Raw genomic sequence first — 21,565 nt, forward strand, 5'->3', positions numbered from 1 at the left:
TCCTTTCCCAAGCTTCACAATCCCCTGCACTAATTCACAGAGTCTTTTCCTTCCTCCTTCAAACAATTGCTAGGGATATAATTATCCTTCCATTCATTTTACAGGAAGTATTCCCCCTTCTATAAGCCTTGCTCTTCACCCACCCCTTATACTTCTTCCTAGGTTATATCCCCATGGCCTTGTCACACCTCTTTCAGTAGCTACTCCTGACTAAGCCAAGATTAGTTCTGGGAATACCAACCTGAGTACTGCACCCAGGGCAGCAACAGTGGCAGTAACACCATGCAGGGGACTTCCTTTTCAGGACAATGACCTATGCTCTGTTCCCCTCAGCTTCACCTGAAAGACTCTGGAAAAATTAAGGGTCTTTTCTTCATCAACCCAAGTATTCCCGGCCTATGTTCCCTAGCACCAGCTGAAACATGAATGCAGACAAAGCAGTCTGTAATGCAAGGCACAACAGCAGGGAAGGTAGTACCAGGAAGCACCACTGCTCTGCAAGGCCTCACCTTGGTATCCTGCTTTCCTAGGGACAAGCTTTCTGGAGGCACTGTCACGAAGCTGAGTTGCAAAGTGGTCTTCAAGGGAGGGAAAGAATGCCAAGTAACTCATCTGAAGAATGAAATGGCAGGGTAATACACCTTGGAATGAAAGCACCTTGGAACAGCCTGGAGCTGGCCAGCCATTCAGCATGGCAGCAAGTGTGGAACATGCCAGAACAGCCCTGGACTGATCCATTCTTTCAATAAATAGAACTGCTTCCCTTTACCAGGACACACATCTCTAATACAAACCATGCCCAACAGAAAGTAATTTCTACAACTGCAGAAGATGGCTCAATTGCTTCCCAGCTCCAGTGAATTTTCCTTCTCAGGCATAAAGAATACAAAACTGCCTATCTTAACAATTTCTTTCCTTCCACGATACTCAGAATGACAGCCACCAGTGCCCAAGCAGAAAGATTGCAGTTTACTAACATGCCACATACAGCTATTCAGTCAAGTTTTAGTTTACAGACACAGTCATTAAAAAATAATTACATTAGAGTAGATCCAGAGTTTTGACAAAACACAAGCACATTTTCTTTGCCACAATTACCGCCCATATTATTTTTTTTTCCGAATAATTTGTGCAGGTCAAGGAGTGAGTGAGAACAGACAGAGGGACTCAGTCCTTCATGATGCACAATGGGGCTGAAGAGAAAAGGGATCTATAGCTCCCAGGGGCTCAAAGCAGCCTGGATTTCCTGCTTGTTGTTAGTTTACTGTAGGCTCTGGACTCCACCTGTATAGCTTATAACCTTTTGTGCTCTAAAAGGTGAGTACTTGCATGTGAGTTTGGTCCTCCATCCTGCTGCCCTTGCTGTAGCACAGCAATCTTCATTCTCTTGTCATGCTAGGAAGAAAGTTCAAACTCTATGTTTACCAGCTCTAAACACCATTTTCTAAAGCTTTCCAGACAGCTCTGCAACACACATGCTCTCCACATAGGCTTTTCACACTAAAATGCTGGGAGACTGGCAGTCACTCCAGCAATGTGGATTATCCAGGGACAGGAATGACCAAAATGGTTCCTGGTTTGCTGGCACCAGTGAGGAGATGCCAGATTCCAAAACCAAAGATGGGGAACATTTTAATCACAGAGCAGAAGTACAGCTAAGTGATAAAATTTTCTTTCTGGAACATCAGTGCAGGCATGGGGAAGGAAAAAAACAAACAACCTAACTCCAGATTAATGCGCATCCTTCCCACAGCAATGGCCAGTGGTTTTGTTGATTGTCACATAGAGCTCATAGCCCAGATTACCAAGTGGACTACCATCAGCCCTCTAGGAAGAGGAGAGAGAGATCTTGCTTTAATAAATATTATAGTCTACCCATTTATTGAGAAATAATTGTTCCAAGCAACAAATGTCATTATCTGATCTCCTGGACAAATTAATTGTGCATGTTCACTAGAATCACTTCTGGTTTCATTGTGGCACTGGAAATATTCTGAAGTACTTGTCTGAAGGCTTAAGGGCAAAAAAATGCAAGAAGCTGCTTTGATGTACTACCATCTGCTTTAGATATGGACTGCATACCCACTATTGAGAAATGCTGTCTGCATTGGACACCACCCATCTTGGAATATTCTTTGATGAATTTACTGGAGTATGTGGAAAGTTGTGATAGAGACAGCTTCACACTCCCAGATTTCTATAGCAATATACCTCAAAACGCTCACATCTATTTCTCCATGAAAATGCAGACTATTCCAGGCAAGAGAGAAGTGTTAAACATTCACCAAAACAGAAGCAAGATCTGAATTACGCAAACGGGCAGACACATTTGGATACCTCTGCATAGAAAATGTATGCTAGCATCTGGGCTAGCTGCAAAAGCATCATCTGAGCTTCCCCAACAGAAAGCTGTCATACATCTGGTGATGCAGCTATTCACAGCTTAGATATATACCAAGATTCAGCTCACTGCTTCAGGCAAGAGTTTCAGTTAGTCAAGCAGAGTGAAATATCTGGCACAAGACGCAAGAGTTAATGGCACACATTACAATTACATAAAATGAGACCCATACTTATTCCCCTTGAATCTTTAAATTGGATCAGACACAACAAAATCAATCCAGCTTGGTCAATTAGGAGTTTAGATAAAGTCAAAAAAAACCTGCTATGTCACTAGGTACGTAATATGGGAAGTATTTGAGATGCTGCAGGTCAGTAGCAGAGGCCAGTGTATTGAAAGGATCATGACTGCAGCACCTTGCAATCTGACCAGATGCAATCACTCCCCCATGCAGCTGGAGCGAAGCCATACCCTTCCCCACAATGATGAAGTACCTTGGTTTTACCCAGCTGCCACTCTTTCTTGCTGCTGTCATAGGTCTGAAGAAAACCTGCACATACAGCTTTGCTGTTGTCTGACAGGCCTGGCTCCTTCACAAGCATCTTGTACCTAAGAACAAAACAGAATCTCATCAGATTATGGATGACAGTAACTGTGCCCTCCCTCTCTCTTCCCAATCTTTTAACTCTAATTATCCTTCTCCCATTAGTCCTTCTTCCACTGGGACCTTCTTTCTTCATGTTTGCCTTCCAATTTGGAAATTTCCATCCCCCAACCTTATCTGTTCCTACCACACTGGAAATTATTGTTGCAATCCCAGTAAAAGAATACAAACTCAACAGAATTTTTCAGTAAAGAACAACTGTCTTTTTGAAACATGTGCTTTCATCAGACACAAGTTATTTTGTTCTGTATAGGGGTGGCATTTAGTGCTCCAAGAGACAAAAGAAGCAATGTTCAGCGTCCCTTCTAGCCTTAAACTTCAAAAAATCCTTTTGATGTAGCTCATTAAAAGAAATAATCACTCCTTCCAATATTAATCATCAACTATACTGTCCATTACAATTTTCTTCTGCTGCCTAAAGGTTTAAAGCATGGTATTTTCCTTTTACATATTATGACCAGCTGGGTTTCACAGCATCACACTAACAAATCTGTGGCAAAGCTACCAAGAAAAAAAAAGACAAAGAAAGAAAGAAAGACCAAAGACCATCTGGCTATTTTTCCATTATGACTTTTAGCCTTAGGGCAAGCCTCCAAAAGGCCCCCCACATCAGTTTATGATATGAGCATGAAGGCCATGGCTAGAAAAACATCTCACAGATGATCCATACCAGAAGCAGTTAAAGAGGGAACAGTCTTATAGAATTCTATAGTTGGGGGCTGTTCCAGCATACAATACAAGGACAGCAATTACCTGCTGAGGAAGTCCTGGAAAAGGCGCCGTACAGGGAAACCTGCTCTTCGAACTTTCACCGTCTCCAGCATCCCCGAGTACCGGAGCTGATTTAGCACCACAGCTGGACTGAACAGGTTCGGCGCCTAAATAATGATCCAGAATCAAAACCAAACAAGTGAGGCAGTCACAGGCTGTATATGTTTCACTGTAGAAAGCCAATCCTGCATATTTGGGCATGCCAGGTAAAAAGGGGGAAGTTTGGATCAAGGGGAAAGCAACTTCACAACACTGCATGGTGAAGAATAAGGGACAAAAGGGAACTGGGCTGATTCTGGAAGGGAAAAAAAAGCAGACTGTACTCACAGTCGGACTATGAAAGCAAAGATACAATGTCTTAACACATACAGAACCCTCACTCAGTTCTCTTTGCAGTCTCTCTTTTCAGTTAAACTGGAGACAAACTACAGAATTCTTTTCTGGCATAAATCCCCTAAGCAGCCTGTTCTCTGCCACATCATTCATGGTTTCAAAGCACACAAAGAAAAGGATCAGTTCAGAGCTCCCCACCCAATCTAGTTAGCAGCATCTCCTCTTGCCACAGCTCACAGAACAAGCGAGAGCCAGCCTGTCCCTAAGCACTGTGGCTTGCTCATGATGCGTCCCCTCCACTGCCTCAGAGCCAGGGATCTGCAGGAGATGGTGTCTGCTGCACAAGCCTTTCATTCCAGAACAGATTTCTCTACAGGCACTATGAGCAGGAGGGACTGCTTCTTCTAACACAGCTCTGGACTCTGCACAAGCCTGGGTAGTCCTCCAGGTTTCATAAGCACTGAAAGAAATGGGAATGGCTATATAATCTCATATTCAGCATGCAGTCTTTCCATCTGATTACCAGGAGGAGGGTGTGTTTTTTCTCAACTCTAAAATAACTAGAATGAGAAAGGGAAGGTGGGGAGAACTGTTCTTAGCCTCAGTTTGAGGCACCTGCTAGGCATTATGCAAGGGCATGCACATTCAGGCCTGTGTCACATGCCCACTTATGGCTGGGACACAGACTTACCTTTTCTGTGTTTGGTTTGATGCAGCGGATGAAAAATGGGTTGGAAGTACTAAGTGTGGCCATCAGGGAATGGAGAGAATCCTAAAGACCAGCAAGAGACACCCAAAGGATCAGTCATGACAGAAGGGAAAGGAGCTACATTTGATGCAATAAGGTCTTCATGCAGTCCTCCTATTCCTAATGTCCTTTGCCTACCAAAATTTCAATAACTCATGAGATTCCTTCCTCTGCAAAACATACCCACACAGTTTGCTTTTAAGACTATCTATATGGCCATCCTTATTCTTGGAGCTGTATAGCTTTGTGAGTTAATTTTGCAAGTCTCTCCAACTTTCAATACAGGAAAACAAAACAGTGAAATGAAGGTCTGCAGACAATCTAAGTGTGTGAGATTCATACTTGCTAGGTCCTCCTAATAAGGTTTTATTAGAATTATCACTATACCTTTAAAAATGTGGCCTAAAAGGACACATACACTTAGCTAAAACACCAAACCAATATGAAAGATCAAAGAACCTCAAGAACTTCATATCCTTAGCAAAGTACTCTTTTCCTCTGCCACCCTGCTCAGTCTTATCATCTCACATTTTATACCAGACAGAAATCCTTGGGGCAGTGGCACTGTCTTTTTTTAGCACTGCAACATTCCTGCACATTTTCAGTGCTGGACACAAAACAAGGATGAATGACTCCTCTTGGCTGCAGGCCTTGCTTTGCCCATCTGCTCCTCCCCAGAAGTCTGCTGCTCTCTTGGAAAACATCATACCCTGAACTGGGAACTGACAGTCGGTCTGCGCCTCTGGGTGCCCATCTTCAGTGTCTCTTCACTGCAACGACTGCAGACTTTTTCAAAAAGGTCATAGATGAAGTCCAGCCTAAGGGAGAGGAAAAAAATTACAGAAGATGCAAGACACCTCCCACCTGTGAGAAGATGGTTCTTATTGTCAGACACTGCCCTGTCCCATTGTGAAGCACCCCCTTTTTACACCTGCTGTGCCTGAGTGGCTGCAGGAAGCAGTTCAGCTGGGCACTTCCCCATGTGGCTGCCCAGATCCCATGGGCTGTCCTGTATGCCACACTCAGCTGCAAAGCCAGAAGCCCCATCTCACACTTTCAAGCAGGATATTACACAAAGGAAAACATCCATTCTGCACTGGCTAGGACACCTTCCTTGAGGAAGCAGGGAATGCTCAAGGCACACATCCCTTGAGCAAGCACATGCCCCCAGGCAAAATTACCCTGAAGGTATGCCAGGTGGACTGATGCTGTCATACCTCGCAAACTAGCTCTCACGATTTGCCCCCATGCCATGATCACTAAATTGGAAGCCCAGGTCTTCTGTGGCCTGAGGAGTTCTAGACCTACCCTCCATGTAGGTCAGCTCTGGGGAATCTTCCACCATTTTGTCACTCTTGAGACATTGGTGCTGATTCCTACAAAGTTCTTCAGAGCTGCTTGTGCCAGTTTATTGTTATGCCTGCTTCTGGCCCAACTTCCCTTCTGGTATGCTGAAAAAGCCTGAGTCCTTCTATTATGCTGGACAATAACAACCACAATTCTGGCCTCAAGCCTCATGTAAAATGTTCCCCAGATGCCACTGTCCAAGTAAGACAACTATGAGAGCTCATAGTCTCAGATCCCTCAGGTTGTTTCAAAGCTTCTCAGTGCACACTCTGCAGCAGCTTCAGAGAAGATGCAGTTCTGAAACAGGCTCATCAGGCTGGAGCCCAAAGGCAATACATGGACTGTGGTAAAAAGCACATGGTAGAGTTGCTGCTCAAGGACTTGTGGGATCCTCTGTGTTATTAAATGCCTCCCTCCCACTAGGCCCCACTTCTGTTTCCCAGATCTTGCTCAAGATCAAAATTAGCTCTTTTCTCTAAGGTCATGTTGCTCTGGGATGTAACATCAGGGTCCATGGACAGTCCCACAGCAACAGCTCGGTCTGGCTCAGGATAAGGACAGATGATTTCCACAAACAAGCAGGCTGGAAAACAAGCAGCCTCTGTACAAAGGCTGGCAACTGACAGCATGGCAAAGAGCATTGATTCATTCAGGGCAAACTTTGCCATTGTTGGTATAGGGAGGTAAGAGGAAGAAGGAAAGCGAGAAGGGAGAAGGAAAAAAACAAACTGCCTGGAGTGATGTCTGTCACGCTGTTAAAGCCCTTATTAAAACTGGGACAACATGAGTCCTGATTAAATCTGTGCCTCATCTGACTTCTCCAGGTCTTCCTTCTTCTATCAGGACACTTCATCACAAAGAGAATAATGATTAAGAATAATGCCTCATGCTCTGGAAAACGCAACTGCTTTCCTTTGTCTGGTTTATTACATGAACGTGGCTTAGTTCCACCCAACAGATGTGACCTCCTGACAAGCATACCTGCTGTCTTTCAGCATGTTTAAAATGTCATCACGAAAGGTGTCTCTGTTCTTCTCCAGAAAGCCTCTCACATCATACAGCACCTGCAACACAGACACAGCCACTAGAACAGTGCCCTAGAAATCATTAAGTCCTTCCATATTTACATGCCAATGTACAAGGTCTCCAGCAGAGCTACACAGTAACACTGCAGGCACCTGCCAAGATCTCAGTTTCTGGGGTCAAAGAGCTACAGACTTCTGCAGTTACTGGCAAGAAAGTGGCTTTTAGCCATCAATTAAAAAACACCAAAAAAACCCTCAAAAACAAGAGCCAAGTGAAGCAGCTGCAAGATTTACCTGGCAGGAGAGGGTCTGTGGGTGAATTCTCTACAAGGTGTGAGGTACTCTATTCACTTCAGGAGAGTGAAGAGAATGGCCACCCAGTGCCCCAGCTTCCCAACCACAAGTGCTCATTGGGTTATTCTGGGAGGAGGTCAGCCCTTCTTTAATGTGCGGGTGTCCTCCCTTGACACACCTTCATCTGCTTCATATCTCTTCACAACAAAGAGCAATATTTAACCTTGAAGGTTTGGGAACCTTTTCCTTTTTACAGCAGGTACTCAGCCTTTCCTCCTCCTCAGAAGTAAAATTTTCCTTGGGACTTTTCCTTTGAGTTTTCTTTTCTTTCAAGAAAAGACAACATGAATAAGAGAAGTAAGGAGTTTATCCCCCAAACAAAAAGCTACCTGAGAAACTCAAACATCTAAGTTGGAGAATATAGTACTGAAGAGTGACATGCTATTTTAAGTCCATTACACTCCTTGTGCTCTGCTACAAGACATTAACTGTGTGGAAACACACAGCTCAGAGACATTCTTGCTTTTTGGAATCTAGAACTGAGGACCTCAAGTCCGGAACACACCAAGCGTCTCACAAACACATCATGAACACCTACCTCCCCTGCATAATGTCTTATTCCAAACTGATGGTCTGTCACCCGAGGCTTCACATAGTAGGGGTTGCTCTGAAATGAAAGGAAAAGAAGTTGTCTCATAACGCTGGTATAAGAATAAATAGTCAGGAATTCTGCCATGACTATGACAAGGCTGGGATGGGCAAGGACCTTTGCTCTTGCAGAGCCCGACCACATCTGCTGCAGCTATCTGCAGCTACATTACAAACATGTTACTCAAATTTAAGATGGAAATATCCAGCCCTTCAAGGCATTTCTCATGTGAGCAAGGGCTTGCAGAATCAAGGCTGCAGACGCATGCCATGGATGAAATGTTAATTCTTGTGTGTCTGACACCTGAGGAGACTGAGCTCCACACAAACCATGTGGTGCAGGACACAGGATCAGGATGCAGGGAAGATGGCAGCTTTGCATAACACCTCCACACCTTTTCTTCATCAAAGGAAATAACATACCAATTTCCTGTCTTCCTCTAAATTTTATCTTTCTTTGCACCTCTCTTCCCTTACATTCAATATTCAGTTTTCCTTTCTCTTTTTCCTCTCTCATTTTCCCACTCCTTTTTCTGTTCTGTGAAAACCATTTTAACTATTTAAGAGCAGCCATGCTACTCTAGACTAATGATCTGTCCAGTTAAGTAGTCTGCCTCTAGCACTGGCTATGTAGGGTAGAGTACAAACAAAACTAGTAAATCATACTTTCATCCTAATATTCCCTCAAACTCTAATTATTTCTATGAGGCCTGACTAACTAGGAACCCCAAATGGATTTCTCTTTGAAATACTTGCTCATTCCACAAGTGAACCCATGCAGACCTCTTGCACCTGGAGTGTCCTTTCACAGGGAGCTTTCAACCAACTACACAGGGAACTAGAGCTGCTTGGATTTAAGCCTGGCTTCCATTAGTGCCATTAATCTTCTACAGGCCATGTGTAACTTTTAAACCCATCACACCCACCCCAGTCATCTTGTCTCCACACTGCAGGTCCCTTCAGCAGTTTTCTGTAGCACTGAAGCTGTTCCAGACCTGCTGTTCACCAGTTCTGACAGAAGCCCTCCTTGACTGGAGGGGCCCTGGGGGTGTAGTTCAAAGTGAAGGTGATCTACAGACCACACAATGCCATAACAATGTTTTCTACTTTCACTGCTAGTTTCCTGGGAGCTTTTACTACTTCTTTGGGGGATTTTAAAATTTTTTATTACTGCTGAGCCCTGTGCTGGTATTTCCATGGAACTCTACCACAGCCTCTGTCTGGGCGTCACTCCTGTAGAGCAGCAGTCGGTTCAGGGGCCATCATTTCAAAGGTGAAATTTGGACTCTTTTCCTTCAGGCACAGCATTTTACATTTATCTACACTGCTTTTCATTTTCATTTTCACTTCAGAAAACACTCAGTCCCGTGAGGCCCCTCTCAGATTAGCCTTGCCCTGTGAGTCAGCAGAAAACCTCAGTGCTTGTAGGAGACAGGGTTTTACAGGCCTCCTGTCACTGAGGTAACTGACCATTTATATTCTGTGAATTTACACAATTGTGAAATCAGAACTATAGGCCTCTAGTTTCCTACAACACTTTCTAAAAATTAACACAATCCTCCACCTTCTCAGACAAAAGTACTAAGAGAATTTTAAGTAAAATGTTGTGTGATGCTATTTGTAATTCAGCTCTTTCATCTCTTAAAGATGATCTTCTAAAAGGAGATCTTTTAGCTTCTTTAGAAGCAGGCAGACAGCTTCTGATGCTGATAATTTGTTAGTGCTACTGACAATTTTTTCATGTTTTTTTTTCTTTTCACACTGATCCCATTTCATTGCTCTTCACTTCCCCCCATAGAGTCATCTTTTTCCAACCACAAACTTCCCTGTCTTCCACTCCAAACATGACTGCTACTGGATCTCTCATGTGGATTGGCATCCTGTTCTCTCCCTCTCTGCCAAGCCCTTATATTTCACCCATGCTTACAACACTTTTGGTTCCTTCTGTTATCTTCCCTATTGCTCCTCTCTCCAGTTGTTTCAGAGGTTATATTCTCTTAAATCCCAGCCTTACGCTTTTCCTCCTTAAGACTACAGCATTCCACAGAAAATACAGAGAAGAGGGCTTGTTCTCGTCAGGCTTCCCAGCAATGCTGGCTGGATGTCTTCCAATGCTCTTCCAGCCAGCACTAGAGACTTTAACTGGTATAAAAAATGCTTTTGCCTTCAGCAAATGCAAATCCTAGAGCACTCTCCACTGTTCCTCCCTGCACTTATAACTCAGCCTCTTCCAAGCCTCTTCATCTCTTGCAAGCTTCCTAGAGTTCTTGTTAACTGCTATTGCCTCAAAGCAGACAGAGGTGACACTATGAACAGCTTAATGAAAAGGCTACTCAATGCACAGAAATCACCAAAAATAGCAACCAAAATGTAGTGGGGCATAAAGGAATGCAAAATAATACTGGCAGTCTCATGCTGCTGTACAATAAACCACAGGTACCTTCTTACCAAGGGAACTGCATTCTGGTCTGATTATTTATCTCAGAAAAGAATAGAGAAAAAAAATATGTAGACAAATTCAGAAACAAACAGCAGAAAGAAAGAGGAGCTTTGAAATGTCTCCATTTGGAGACAAACTGAAAAGTTTGGGACAGTTGAGAAAGAAATTCATAACAAGTATTACATTAAAAATATTCATTAGTTCTATATTAAGAAATACCAACAACAATTTAGAAAAAAGAAGGTAAATCAGGCATTCTCACATTTCTTGACCTATAAGGCAAAGCCACAGAGGACTAAATTGAAGGCTTTGATTTAAGCCTAAAGAAAATAAACATTTGCTCAAAGCAATAAGTAGCCAACCAAGAGTCACTGCTATTGCTTCTAATTTGAAGTCATTAATATTACTAGCAGAGTTACAATGCAAATGTGAAAAATGACGATATCTGCATCTATGCCAATTAAAAAAAAATCAGATAAAGGATACAGATTTGTATGTTTTCAGGCTTAGATGAAGCCTGAATTAGCAGACTAGAAAACATATTTGCTGACAATGGTCTTAGTAAAGTAGTCAATTATTCCATAAGTCCATGCTACAGGCTTTAATTTGCTTTGTTTTCAGTCTATTTACTATTTAGAACAAAGTGTTGGCTGTACCAGAGACATGGTAAGGGATTGCTACAGTGATCTCAGTGGGGTTTCTGTGTCCCCAGGATAGCTTTCTGACCTGCATGAAAAAGCTGTTCCACTACTGTGTCCAGAACACAAGAAAGACGATGAAAGAATTTAATTAATTAGGAACAATAAGAGAGCTTTCATTAAAAGTCATGAGGCAAAAGCTGTCCCCAGCCCCAGGAGACAGATTTGACATGCTCTGGAGCAGACTGCTGTGAGTCAGCTGGCAGGAGAAACCCACACACTGTGCAGCCACATCCTGTGCCTGGGGTGCTGCCTCGTGTCCCGTCGCAGACCAGCAGAACCTGACTCCATCCCATGCTGCAAATTTAAACCTCCTCTGCCCACAGCCTGTGGAATGCACACTCCCTCTTCTCTATGTGCACAGGAGACCATTCTCAGGTTGCTTTACATATTACTGTTGTTCAGTGCAGCCTTATTAAACACTCGCAGGTTCGGGCCTAAGGCATTTTAAATTTCCTGCACAAAGCACATATTTTACATCAACAAAACCTTCACTTTAGGTTTTGAAGTGCTGATGGGGCTAACATACTGATCATTTGCCTGCCAGGTTATTTTCTTACTTACCATATGCTGGCTGTGAAGTTTTTCCAGAAGGGTGTTGTCTGTGCCTTTGGGGAATCGACTCTCTTCATTCACCAAAGCCAGTAGACCTAGTTTCTACAGCCAAACAAGAGACAGGCTTTTACAGTCAGCAAAAGCTTTAACTACACAGCACCAAGCCAAGAAGTGGAGATCTGAACAGACCACTGAGCAATAACCCTTGAGTTATACCCAGCAAAACTCAAACTGAAAGCAGAATTCTGGACAGTTACTGCATTCAGCAAGCAGAACATAAGTGGAGATTATTTATAAAAAAATCACATTAAGGTTTTACTTGAATGCTAATCCCTGTCTAAAACAATGACACCTTTCCTAAGCTTACTGTCAACAATTAGGCAAGATCTGCTTTCTTGAGCCAGGACAATGGATAGAACAGCTCATATTTCTGCCAGGTCACTATGGGAAGAGGATCTAACCAACAATCTGCTTTTAAAACCAGGAAATGCCAGAGAAGATCTCAAGACAATCAGCAGCCCTCATTGATCCCTAGGAACTGTCACTGCTTACCTTCTCAATAAGGTCCAGGCACTCTGCATTATCCATCCAGTCAATGGCTTCCCAGTTTATCCCTTCCCTGACAGTCAAGAACAAAGACAACAAAGCTGTGAAATGCAAGATCTTATGGCCTGGGGTGTAGGAGAGCAGAAGTAACTGAGCCTGGCAGCTGTCCCAGGACTCAAGGTGATTTGCAGGAATTAGGCTTTGCCATGGCTGAGGAAAAGGAATAGGGGACACAATGCACTGTTAACACAAGGAGATGGAAATAAGAGACAGCCTTTCTTATCCATACTGGTGACTCAGGCTGATGCTTTTCTTATAGTCATTGAGCAAATTTCACATGAATTTTAAGACTGTGCTCTTTCTGGAGTGATGAGCATCTGTCCACACAGTGTCCACATGATGGACAGCTTGCTACCCAGCTTCAAGAGTCAGCTGCTGACCCACCAATCTGGAAAGCAGGCCTGAATCACATCTGCCAGGAGACTGAACCACAGCTCACAGGTCCACCAGGAGAAGAGACTGGAAAGACTTTTCAAGGAGAGTTTTGAAGAGGATGACACAGATAAGCTTTGGCCTGACATGCAGGGAACCTACAGGGTGGCCCTGCATCTTTCAAAATAGGAGCTGATATAAGCAGTAATGTGCTTTGAAAATCATCCATTACATTCTGTAAATCTGCTGAATGTGTTTTCCCCCCTTACCATCTTCTTATACTCCCATAATACAGGATATGTCTGTTTTCAGAATTCAGAGAAGCCTAGAATAAGTCTTAAGAATACAAGGAAGACTAGAGGCTATGTGTGAAGCTACTTGCTGACATTCTGACACAGACACCTTTCAGGTGGAGACTAGCATTTTGAAGATAGTGGAGTTGTTGCCTCTGAATGCTTCAGCCCAGGCCTCATACTTTAAGGTTCAAAGCATCGAACATCAAGATGAGATACATGAATCTATTTACTAAGCCTGAGGAAGCAGAGTTTATATGGTGCAATATAAGCTTTGAGTACATTGCCTTAGAACAATTTGATATGTCATCAATAAAAAAATCCTCTATTACTTCCTAAGCTCAGCCACAGAACTTAAACTTCTATGCAACCATCAGGAAAGAATTATTTGTCATGACGGTACCATTTTTAATACAAGATTCCTGCAATGGTGGAACTGGCCTGAGAAGTGAGCACATAAATAGCCTTGCAATTTTGTAATCTTTAGAATTTAATGAATTGCCTATTCAACTGTCTCCCTTTACAAGGCTGCTCTCATTTGCCCTCACTGACCCTATTCAATTCCTTCATTCACAAACATAAAGGCTTCTGTTTCAGAGCAACAACTGAAGTATTTGTGTATCAGCCTTCTCTAGAAGAAGAAATACTCTAGAACACCACAGGTACTTCACAAAATACAATCAATATGAAGCCCACAGAAGAGGAAGAAGCTGTGCAGAAGGCCCCAAGCTCAGGAAACAGATGAAAATCTTGCTGAGTAAAAGAGCCCTTTTCACAGTATAGGAATCTCTAGGACAGAAAAACCTGTCAGATATCTCTAATTGTCTATCTTTAGGGAATTTTCCTATTATATTCTATATTCTATAGAATATAATAGGAAAAATATAGAATATAGAATATTCCTATTTTTAGGAACTTTCTATTCAGCTATGAGACAGAAGGAAATCTGGAGTTTCTAAACACTATGGAGGATGCTTTTCCTGGAGACAAGTGACTTATGCTGGCAAAGCACAAGGACAATGCTCAACAAGACATCCACGGTCAGGGCTGTACTAAGGCTCAGCTGTCTCTCCTCTTCAGTGGTAGGGACTGAGCAGCACAGGAGGAAGGATGTCCTCCATCCCACTAACCATGAAGGCAGTGGGGCCCCACTTCCACTGTTACCTGTTGTACTCCAGCTGCTCCAAGGAGAAGATGTGTTTGTTGAAATATTCCTGGAGTTTCTCATTTGCATAGTTAATGTTAAACTGCTCAAAACGATTCACCTGGAACAAGAAAAAAATGTAAAATTTTACATTCCTGTTCCTGAGCTCTAAAAGAATCTATACCAGCAACAGAGAAGGTGCCAGACTCGGAGTAAAGCCAGACAACATAGTGGTGTCAGGTGGATATGAGGATGACAGTATGTAGAAGTCCACTAGGAGAACAGCTTTTGTTCCTCATGCAAGGTTAATTCAGTAAACCTAACAGAGTAAAGCATGCTAAAGACAATTATGTTTCTCTTCTTTGAAGAAATAAATTCCCAAACTGTTAAGTCACCAGGCTTTCTCTTCTGTGAAATACCTGAGCAGTCACTCTATGACTGTTGAACCTACATCCCACATCAGCTGTGGTTAGAAGCATTACATGCAGGATCCTCCACACAGTGCAAAATAGGTGTAAGCAAACAATGTACATGTAGGATTTAGATATTTGGTTCTCTTACAAATCAACAATTCAGTATTATCTATCACAGCAGATCTGCTTAGGGTCTGTATCACAAACCAGACCTTGAACATCAGCCTATATGAATGTGGCTAGCAGAAATAGGCACCTAAATGTATCTCTCTGCTTTCAGGGAGAAGTGGCAGAGTAGAGATTCCACAATGCCATATTCTATCCTTATCAGGATGCAAACCCACCAAAGCTTCTTCCAATATGCATCAACATCTCCAAAACCAGCCCACCTCACAAAAAACAAAATCCTGACCTGAAAGTTCTCGAAGCCAAAGATATCCAGGATGCCCACAGACTTAAAGTTTTCCTTGCCTTTGATCTTTGTATTAATTTTGCTAATGAGCCATGAAAAACACTGGGAATAGAGTGCCATAGAGAGGGAGTCCCTGGAGTCAGCTGCCTGTAAATACAGAGAGGAAAAAATGAGTTGCAAAGAGAATAGAAAGCATAAGGGCCACATGAATCTCTGTGGAACTGTAGGTTCCTCCACCCCTCTTCAGGTTTCTCAGCCTCTGTACTGGCTGTGTATGGTCCATTATTTCTTTGTAAGAAGTTTTCAAGTAGCCAGGCCACACACAGACAAGCCATAATCTTTGGGTAACTGCACTTTAGAGGGTAAAGGAAGTAACAAAATCAGTGGCATCTTTTTGGAACAAGTGCTGGGACAGGGAAGGTGGCAAAATACCTCACAAATAAGCCCAGAGCAGTAATTTGTATCACCTGAGCCAATATTTGCAGTGACAGGCAAGGTATCTCAGTTCAGTACTCCTGGTAGAGCTGTCAAATGGGTGTCTGCTCAGTTTTCAAAGAACTGGTAGGGCAGGATTTAATAGCATATTCTGTCACCAAGTTACCTTCAAAAATCCCCTTTCCAAAACATTCCTGCAAACAGCATTCTCCTACTAGAATCCAGTTAGGCTGGCCAACAGCCAGGACACATGCCCCAGAAGTTCATGGGTTGAAACTTTCTTGCAGTTGACCCAACATCTCATGCAGATATCATAACCAAGATTATCATAATATGTGGAAAAAATAACCTCAATTGTGATTACTAACAGGCAGTAGATAATTGGGTGTAGGTAAGCATGCAGATGAACATCCAAAATCCAACTTTTGCTATCTCAAGCAAAAGCCTGTTACCTGATGGTTGCACAAGGAATGGGCTGGTTGCATATTTTGATAACACTTGGACAAACAAAAGTGGCACACCTTAAATCCTCCAGTTAATAAAGAGACATGAAACAGAACCACAAACAGGGAGTCTGATCATGTGCTGTCCTTCTGCACACACATTATTGAGAATGGGAAACCAGAGTTTAGGGTTCTGGAAAGAAGTGAAGGCTAAAAATAAGGGTCCCTAACAAGAAGACATGATCTCAGAGGACAGAAAAAGGAGCCAGGAGAGAAGATGGCAAAGATCATGACTGGAAGAAAGATGCTGGAAGTGGGGAAAGATCCTGGAGATCAGAGACATGGAGACAAATGTCAGGGCATGCCCAAGGACCTTGGTTGGTAGTACCTGAGACTGATAACTTCAACTGTACAATATAAACCCAGACAAGCTTTTGCATAACCCTCCTGGACAAACTGCAAACTCTCAACTGGGAAAAGAAGTTGACATCTAGAGAATTCTGGAGAATGTAATTCTTAGGGGTGAGCGAGCCAGTACGTGAAATAATCAAGTAGGGTGAAAGCTGTAATCTTGTCATTTCATAAATAAAGTGCAGTAGATTACAGGCTGTTTCCCCTGTGTCACCTGGGACACCAGCAGGGCAATTCCTTCAGTAGGCCAGACAACCAGTGACAGATCTTCTAAATGCACCCTCACCTCCTTCAGTTTTACAGCCCCAAATAACATGAGCTCTTTGCTAATGGCACAGGCCAACTGTTTCTGATCCCTTCCAGTGTCTCACAAACTTCTGAGGCCCAGCCTACCAGATCCCCCTTTTCACCCAACCACACTGCTTTTCTCCTCCTTTCTCTTCCTAAGTACTATTTCCTCTTCAGCAGCTCAAAGCTGACACAGAATAACCTCCCTTCTCCACAGAATAGAACATTTCAAAGCATGGGCACACACGCCTTTTCTGGATATTTCTTCTCTCCGTCAGATGATCTGCCTTACAGGTTGGGACTAAGATGCCCTCAAGGCCATGCCTCTGTAGTGTGTCTGGCTACAGTAACTTGAACACATTTTCCAGGAACAGGACCTCCCCAATCAGCTGTAAGCAAAGCCATTTTCCCCACAATGTCTCAAAGAGATTCTCAAAGGCGCCTTTCATCCTCCCAGCTTTGCTTGCCTTTAGGCCAGCTCATCCATTCAGCCCACTGAAATGTCAAAGCTCGGATGGGTAATGAGCCCATTACATGATGAGAAATCCCCAGCAATTCTATCCCCACCACAGGTGGGAGTAGATGGGTGCAGCACTTAGGGCTTAGGCAGAACACTCTTTACAGGCCCAGTGTTGGGTGCAGCAGGCCCATCTAGTGAAGACAGATAAATGGCAGCATCCACTTGCCATCACAATTTTCTTGTGGCCTTGGTACTCCATTGGGCTGTAAGCAGTAAGTGTGGGGTCCAGTACACACATGTCAGGAATGGCTACACCATCAGGGAAAGCTCTGTTCAGACTCTGTAAATCCTACAGCTGCATACCATCGCTGTGGACTGCATGAAGTGCCTCCGGTATTATGTGTTATCTAGCCTTATGCACTGCTACAGAAAGATGCAGGCTATTTAGAACAGACAGCTGAGAAGAAAACTGTGGTGTTGGACACTGAGGATATCTACCACAGACTAAAGGCTGAAAAATAACTTTCACACAATTTCACTGCAAAGAAAGGTCACAGACTATGCCAAAAGAGAGAGACCATTTCTAAGAGGCAAAGCTTAGTTTATGCCATATTAGCATGTGTGTTCACAGCAAGATAAGAGCAACTACTCTACCATTATGAGACTTCAGCCTGAATACAGTGCCCAGTTAGGGACACTCCACTTCTTAAAAGATGTGGGAAAACAGAGACAGAAGACAAAGAGATTTAGAAAATTACTTACAAGGAAGCACTGAAGGAACTGGACTGTTTAGCTTAGAAAAGAGAATACCACATGAAAAACTTCACAGAAGCCAAAGCTTGTAAGGTGGACAGCTGAGATGTCAAAGGTAATCTAAATATGAGGAAAATCTTTTCAATTCCAGACTCCACTGCAGCTAAAGCAGGATACTTAAAGATGCTGTGAAATTCCTTCCATGGGAAATCTGAAGGAAAGTTAGACAGACATCCATCAGAGAGAGTCTAGTAACTCTGGCTTCTCTGCCAATGTAGGTGCTGGATTGTTAACCCTCTGCAGTCTGTGCCAGCACATGATTTCTATTACAGATGTTCATTTTGCTATAACATGATGCCTTTTCCATCCCAGTAATAGGACTCCTTGTCTTCCAATGTCTCTCATTTTATTAATGACAGAGGATTTTCTACAGTTAGCTGTGCTTGGACCTAAAACACCAAGAGTGCCCTCAAGTGCTCAGCAACACCACAAGAGCTACATGTCAGTTTATTCAGTCCTCCTTTGTGGTTGTATGGATCTGGAAAGAAGCTGCTGGGGGGTAACAGCCTAACATCTGCCGGATGTTTTGTGGGAGCTGTGTGCCAGCTTTTACTTTCCAGTAAACACAGTGTAACCTGGGAGTTCTGCAGGTTAAAGCATGCACATGTGCAATGACCACAAAGCATGTGAATCACCTTCTGCATGACACAACTATGATCAGTTCCTGGTGACTGAAGGTGACTTAAAACCAGTATTGTGCACTGGCATTTGCAAATGATCTCTCCTGTAAAGCCTAAAAAGCAGAGCCAACACTGGGACCTGAGCTACCAATAAGGGCAAAATACCTGAGGAAAAAGGAGGCCCTAGGCTGGAATGGGTGACACGGGAGGAAGACTGAGGGCCTGGAAACGCAGAAGTGGCAGAAGAGGAAGCATACACTAGGACACTTACCTGCTCCACAGTGAGAGGGGAGCTGATCTCTTCCCCACGCAGAATCATGGACCTCTGTGTCAGCACTTCAGAAAGCTGAAAGGCGTCTAAGCCCAGGAGGTCACTGGCAACATTCAGCACTAAAAGGAAAGACACACTTTTTTCTCTTGCATGGCTCCCCATCACTCATAGGGATATTTTTGCAGCTCAGTGAGGAAGTCCCAAGGACTTCTACAAGGCAGGTGACTAAACCCCAGCACAAAACACACTCACCCTTACTTGATTCTCTTGGGCATACCCAAAGCTGTAGGCTTACATAGCCAGTCTGAGGCTCATATAGCCATTATGGACCACAGTCAGATACTCATCTAAGTCAGCCTTCCTGCTGACAACGGGAAGGGCAAAACCCTGTGTAAAACTCAGCACCAGCAAAACACTGCATGAGAAGATGTATTTTTGTAAAAGCTCAATACTGCAGTCTGAGCATGGCATTAATAAACTGGGATGTTAAGAAGAGAGGCAATAAACTTAAGACTTGAAGCACTTGTAATATATATTGCTTCTGTCTGTTTTGGGACTCACTCAGCAGACCAGTTCAGATTAGATAACTGTAACAGAGTGCACACTAGTAACTGCTTCAAATGAAGATGGGGAAAGTCTCTGACAGATGACTTTTATCTCAAACTCCTTCCTGATCCTATTTCTTTCATGCAAAAGAGAAACTGTGAAGCTGTGGACTCAGTCTGAGAATATCCAGGAGCACAAACAGGGCCAATGACCAATTAAGTCCCACTGGTACCCTGAAGCATTCTGTGGCAATGCTTTTGTAGGGTTAAACTACAGGGAATCTGCTGGTGAAGGTACTACAGACCAGCACAACAGAGGGAGAAAGGAAAAGAGAGAGGACTTTATTGGAGATCTTACGGGGCTTTGCATGGTCTCTCAACTAAGTTGCTATGGTCCTACTTACCTGCTTTTGTTGTTATCTGGGCCCCACCAGCTGTCATGAATTCAACATTTCCCAAATGGAGTGTGCCAGAAAGAAGTTTGAAGATGTCTCTGATTTCTTCAGTGCTGAAGTCCACCACCTTCATGGCAGTCTTTGCAAAACCAAACAGCAAATATTAGCTGTATGTACAGCCAAGTACAGTGCAAGCACCAGAGCCAGGTCCAGTGTGTGTAAGATGTAAAACTCAGAATTACCATGAATACAAATGAAACAGGATGGCACAGTACCTCCATGAGGTACACATTTGTCAGTGATCTTTACTGTCTCACATTCTCTCCTACATTTACTCTATTGACACCTAAGGTAGGTGGGCATTTGCCCCACCCACAGGTTGGACTTTGCTGCCACTGTTAATGGTCTTTCACAGGAAGAACATGTTTGTGCCTATGTGAAGAAATCCTACCCTGAACTCTGGCAGCACAGGTTACAAGTGTTAAGGGATGGCTTCCACATTCTCACTTATTTTCTTCCCTGAAAGACGGATCCATATAAGATACTTAATTTACTCTAATCCACATAACCCCCTTAATTCATTCTTAGTATAGTAGATTTATGGAGGAAGATTTAAAACCAGGCTTTCAGTATTAACTGCTAGATGGCTGGAAAGAGATTAGCAGATAATAAGGAAGAATGGCACATTTCCTCTTAGTGCCTGCATGTGAGCCAGGGTTCTTGGGTATAAATTGACTTCAAGAGGTAGGACCTAATCTTCATGCATTCACCCTGTCAGTGGGGCACTCTGGGGTTCTAGCTCTCTTTTTTCCTCCAGCATCTCTTCAGCTGAAGAATAAATGCCATATTGTCATTGAAGCTTCTGCTGTACAGGTGTTTTCTTCCCTTAAATCACACCTAAGCTACTGAAATCCTAAACTGCCTAGTCATCTTGCCTATCTGGTTTCACCTACATTATTAAAGCCTTCAGGCCAACAAGCATTTATCAAATAAAACATGAATTTGCATATAATCCCTTAACTTCTGATAAACAGGTGTCTATTGAATCTTCGTGGTATTTCAGAATAGGTGATTTCCACAGGTGATACAACTTTACTGGAATATTTATGGAGAACAGTACCTTCAGACCAAACTGTTCCACTTCTAATTGTCAGTGTGAGGTTTCCTGAGTCAGGCTATCTAGGAGGCTCCCACAAACCACTGTGGGGTGGGGCTCTGCTCCCCCAAATTCTCTATCATTCTAAATTATTATTCATACCAACTGTTTCCCGAATTCCCCCTTTTCTGTACACTAAAGCCATTTATTGAGTCTTGTTTTAGCTGAGTTTTGGACTTGTTGAATACCAAATTTCGGCTTAGGGCTAATCAATTCTGCCTGGGAGATCTAGACCAAGCAGAATATTTAGCCCATGAGACTGTGCCCAAAAAGTTCAGGTGGAGTTAGGACTGGACTCACCATGACCTTACTGAACATCTCTACATCATTCAGGTTCTCATCAGTCACACAGCCAGACTGGTTCAAGTAGTGGTAAGTCTCTGGCTCACAGAGGGAAAGACTCTCTGCAACAGAAGAAAAAGAGGCAGGGGAGAGACAACAATTTATTTAGCAACCATTCTTCTAGTTCATAGAAGAGGAGGGTGTGCTGTAATAAAGCTTGCAGATGGTATGCAAAATTATTTAGAACAGTCAAATCCCAAGCTGCAGAGGCTCAGAAGAATATCTCAATACTGAACTGACTCAAGAAAAAAAATTAATTTTAGCTCCTACAAGTGTACAGAA

General features: G+C 43.1%; 1 protein-coding gene across 3 annotated transcripts in view; it reads right to left on the minus strand.

Annotated features, from left to right (window-relative positions):
• The window catches only part of LOC107207451 (unconventional myosin-X-like), an 89,565-nt gene that overhangs the window by 36,617 nt on the left and 31,383 nt on the right, over nucleotides 1-21,565 (minus strand). For 2 of the 3 annotated variants that reach the window (XM_015634536.2, XM_015634537.2), the window contains 13 exons: nucleotides 21,242-21,345; nucleotides 19,795-19,924; nucleotides 18,846-18,964; nucleotides 15,105-15,251; nucleotides 14,300-14,400; nucleotides 12,417-12,483; nucleotides 11,874-11,966; nucleotides 8,122-8,190; nucleotides 7,186-7,268; nucleotides 5,567-5,675; nucleotides 4,801-4,881; nucleotides 3,759-3,883; nucleotides 2,836-2,950 (listed from right to left, as the gene is read on the minus strand). In XM_015634536.2, the coding sequence (XP_015490022.1) occupies nucleotides 2,836-2,950; nucleotides 3,759-3,883; nucleotides 4,801-4,881; nucleotides 5,567-5,675; nucleotides 7,186-7,268; nucleotides 8,122-8,190; nucleotides 11,874-11,966; nucleotides 12,417-12,483; nucleotides 14,300-14,400; nucleotides 15,105-15,251; nucleotides 18,846-18,964; nucleotides 19,795-19,924; nucleotides 21,242-21,345 (1,343 nt within the window). Of the gene's footprint in view, nucleotides 1-2,835; nucleotides 2,951-3,758; nucleotides 3,884-4,800; nucleotides 4,882-5,566; nucleotides 5,676-7,185; nucleotides 7,269-8,121; nucleotides 8,191-11,873; nucleotides 11,967-12,416; nucleotides 12,484-14,299; nucleotides 14,401-15,104; nucleotides 15,252-17,903; nucleotides 18,045-18,845; nucleotides 18,965-19,794; nucleotides 19,925-21,241; nucleotides 21,346-21,565 lie in introns of those variants that run through there. The other variant, XM_015634538.3, reaches the window with a different exon arrangement.

Source organism: Parus major, chromosome 7 (genome assembly GCF_001522545.3).
Source record: "Parus major isolate Abel chromosome 7, Parus_major1.1, whole genome shotgun sequence".
NCBI classification, from domain to species: domain Eukaryota; kingdom Metazoa; phylum Chordata; class Aves; order Passeriformes; family Paridae; genus Parus; species Parus major.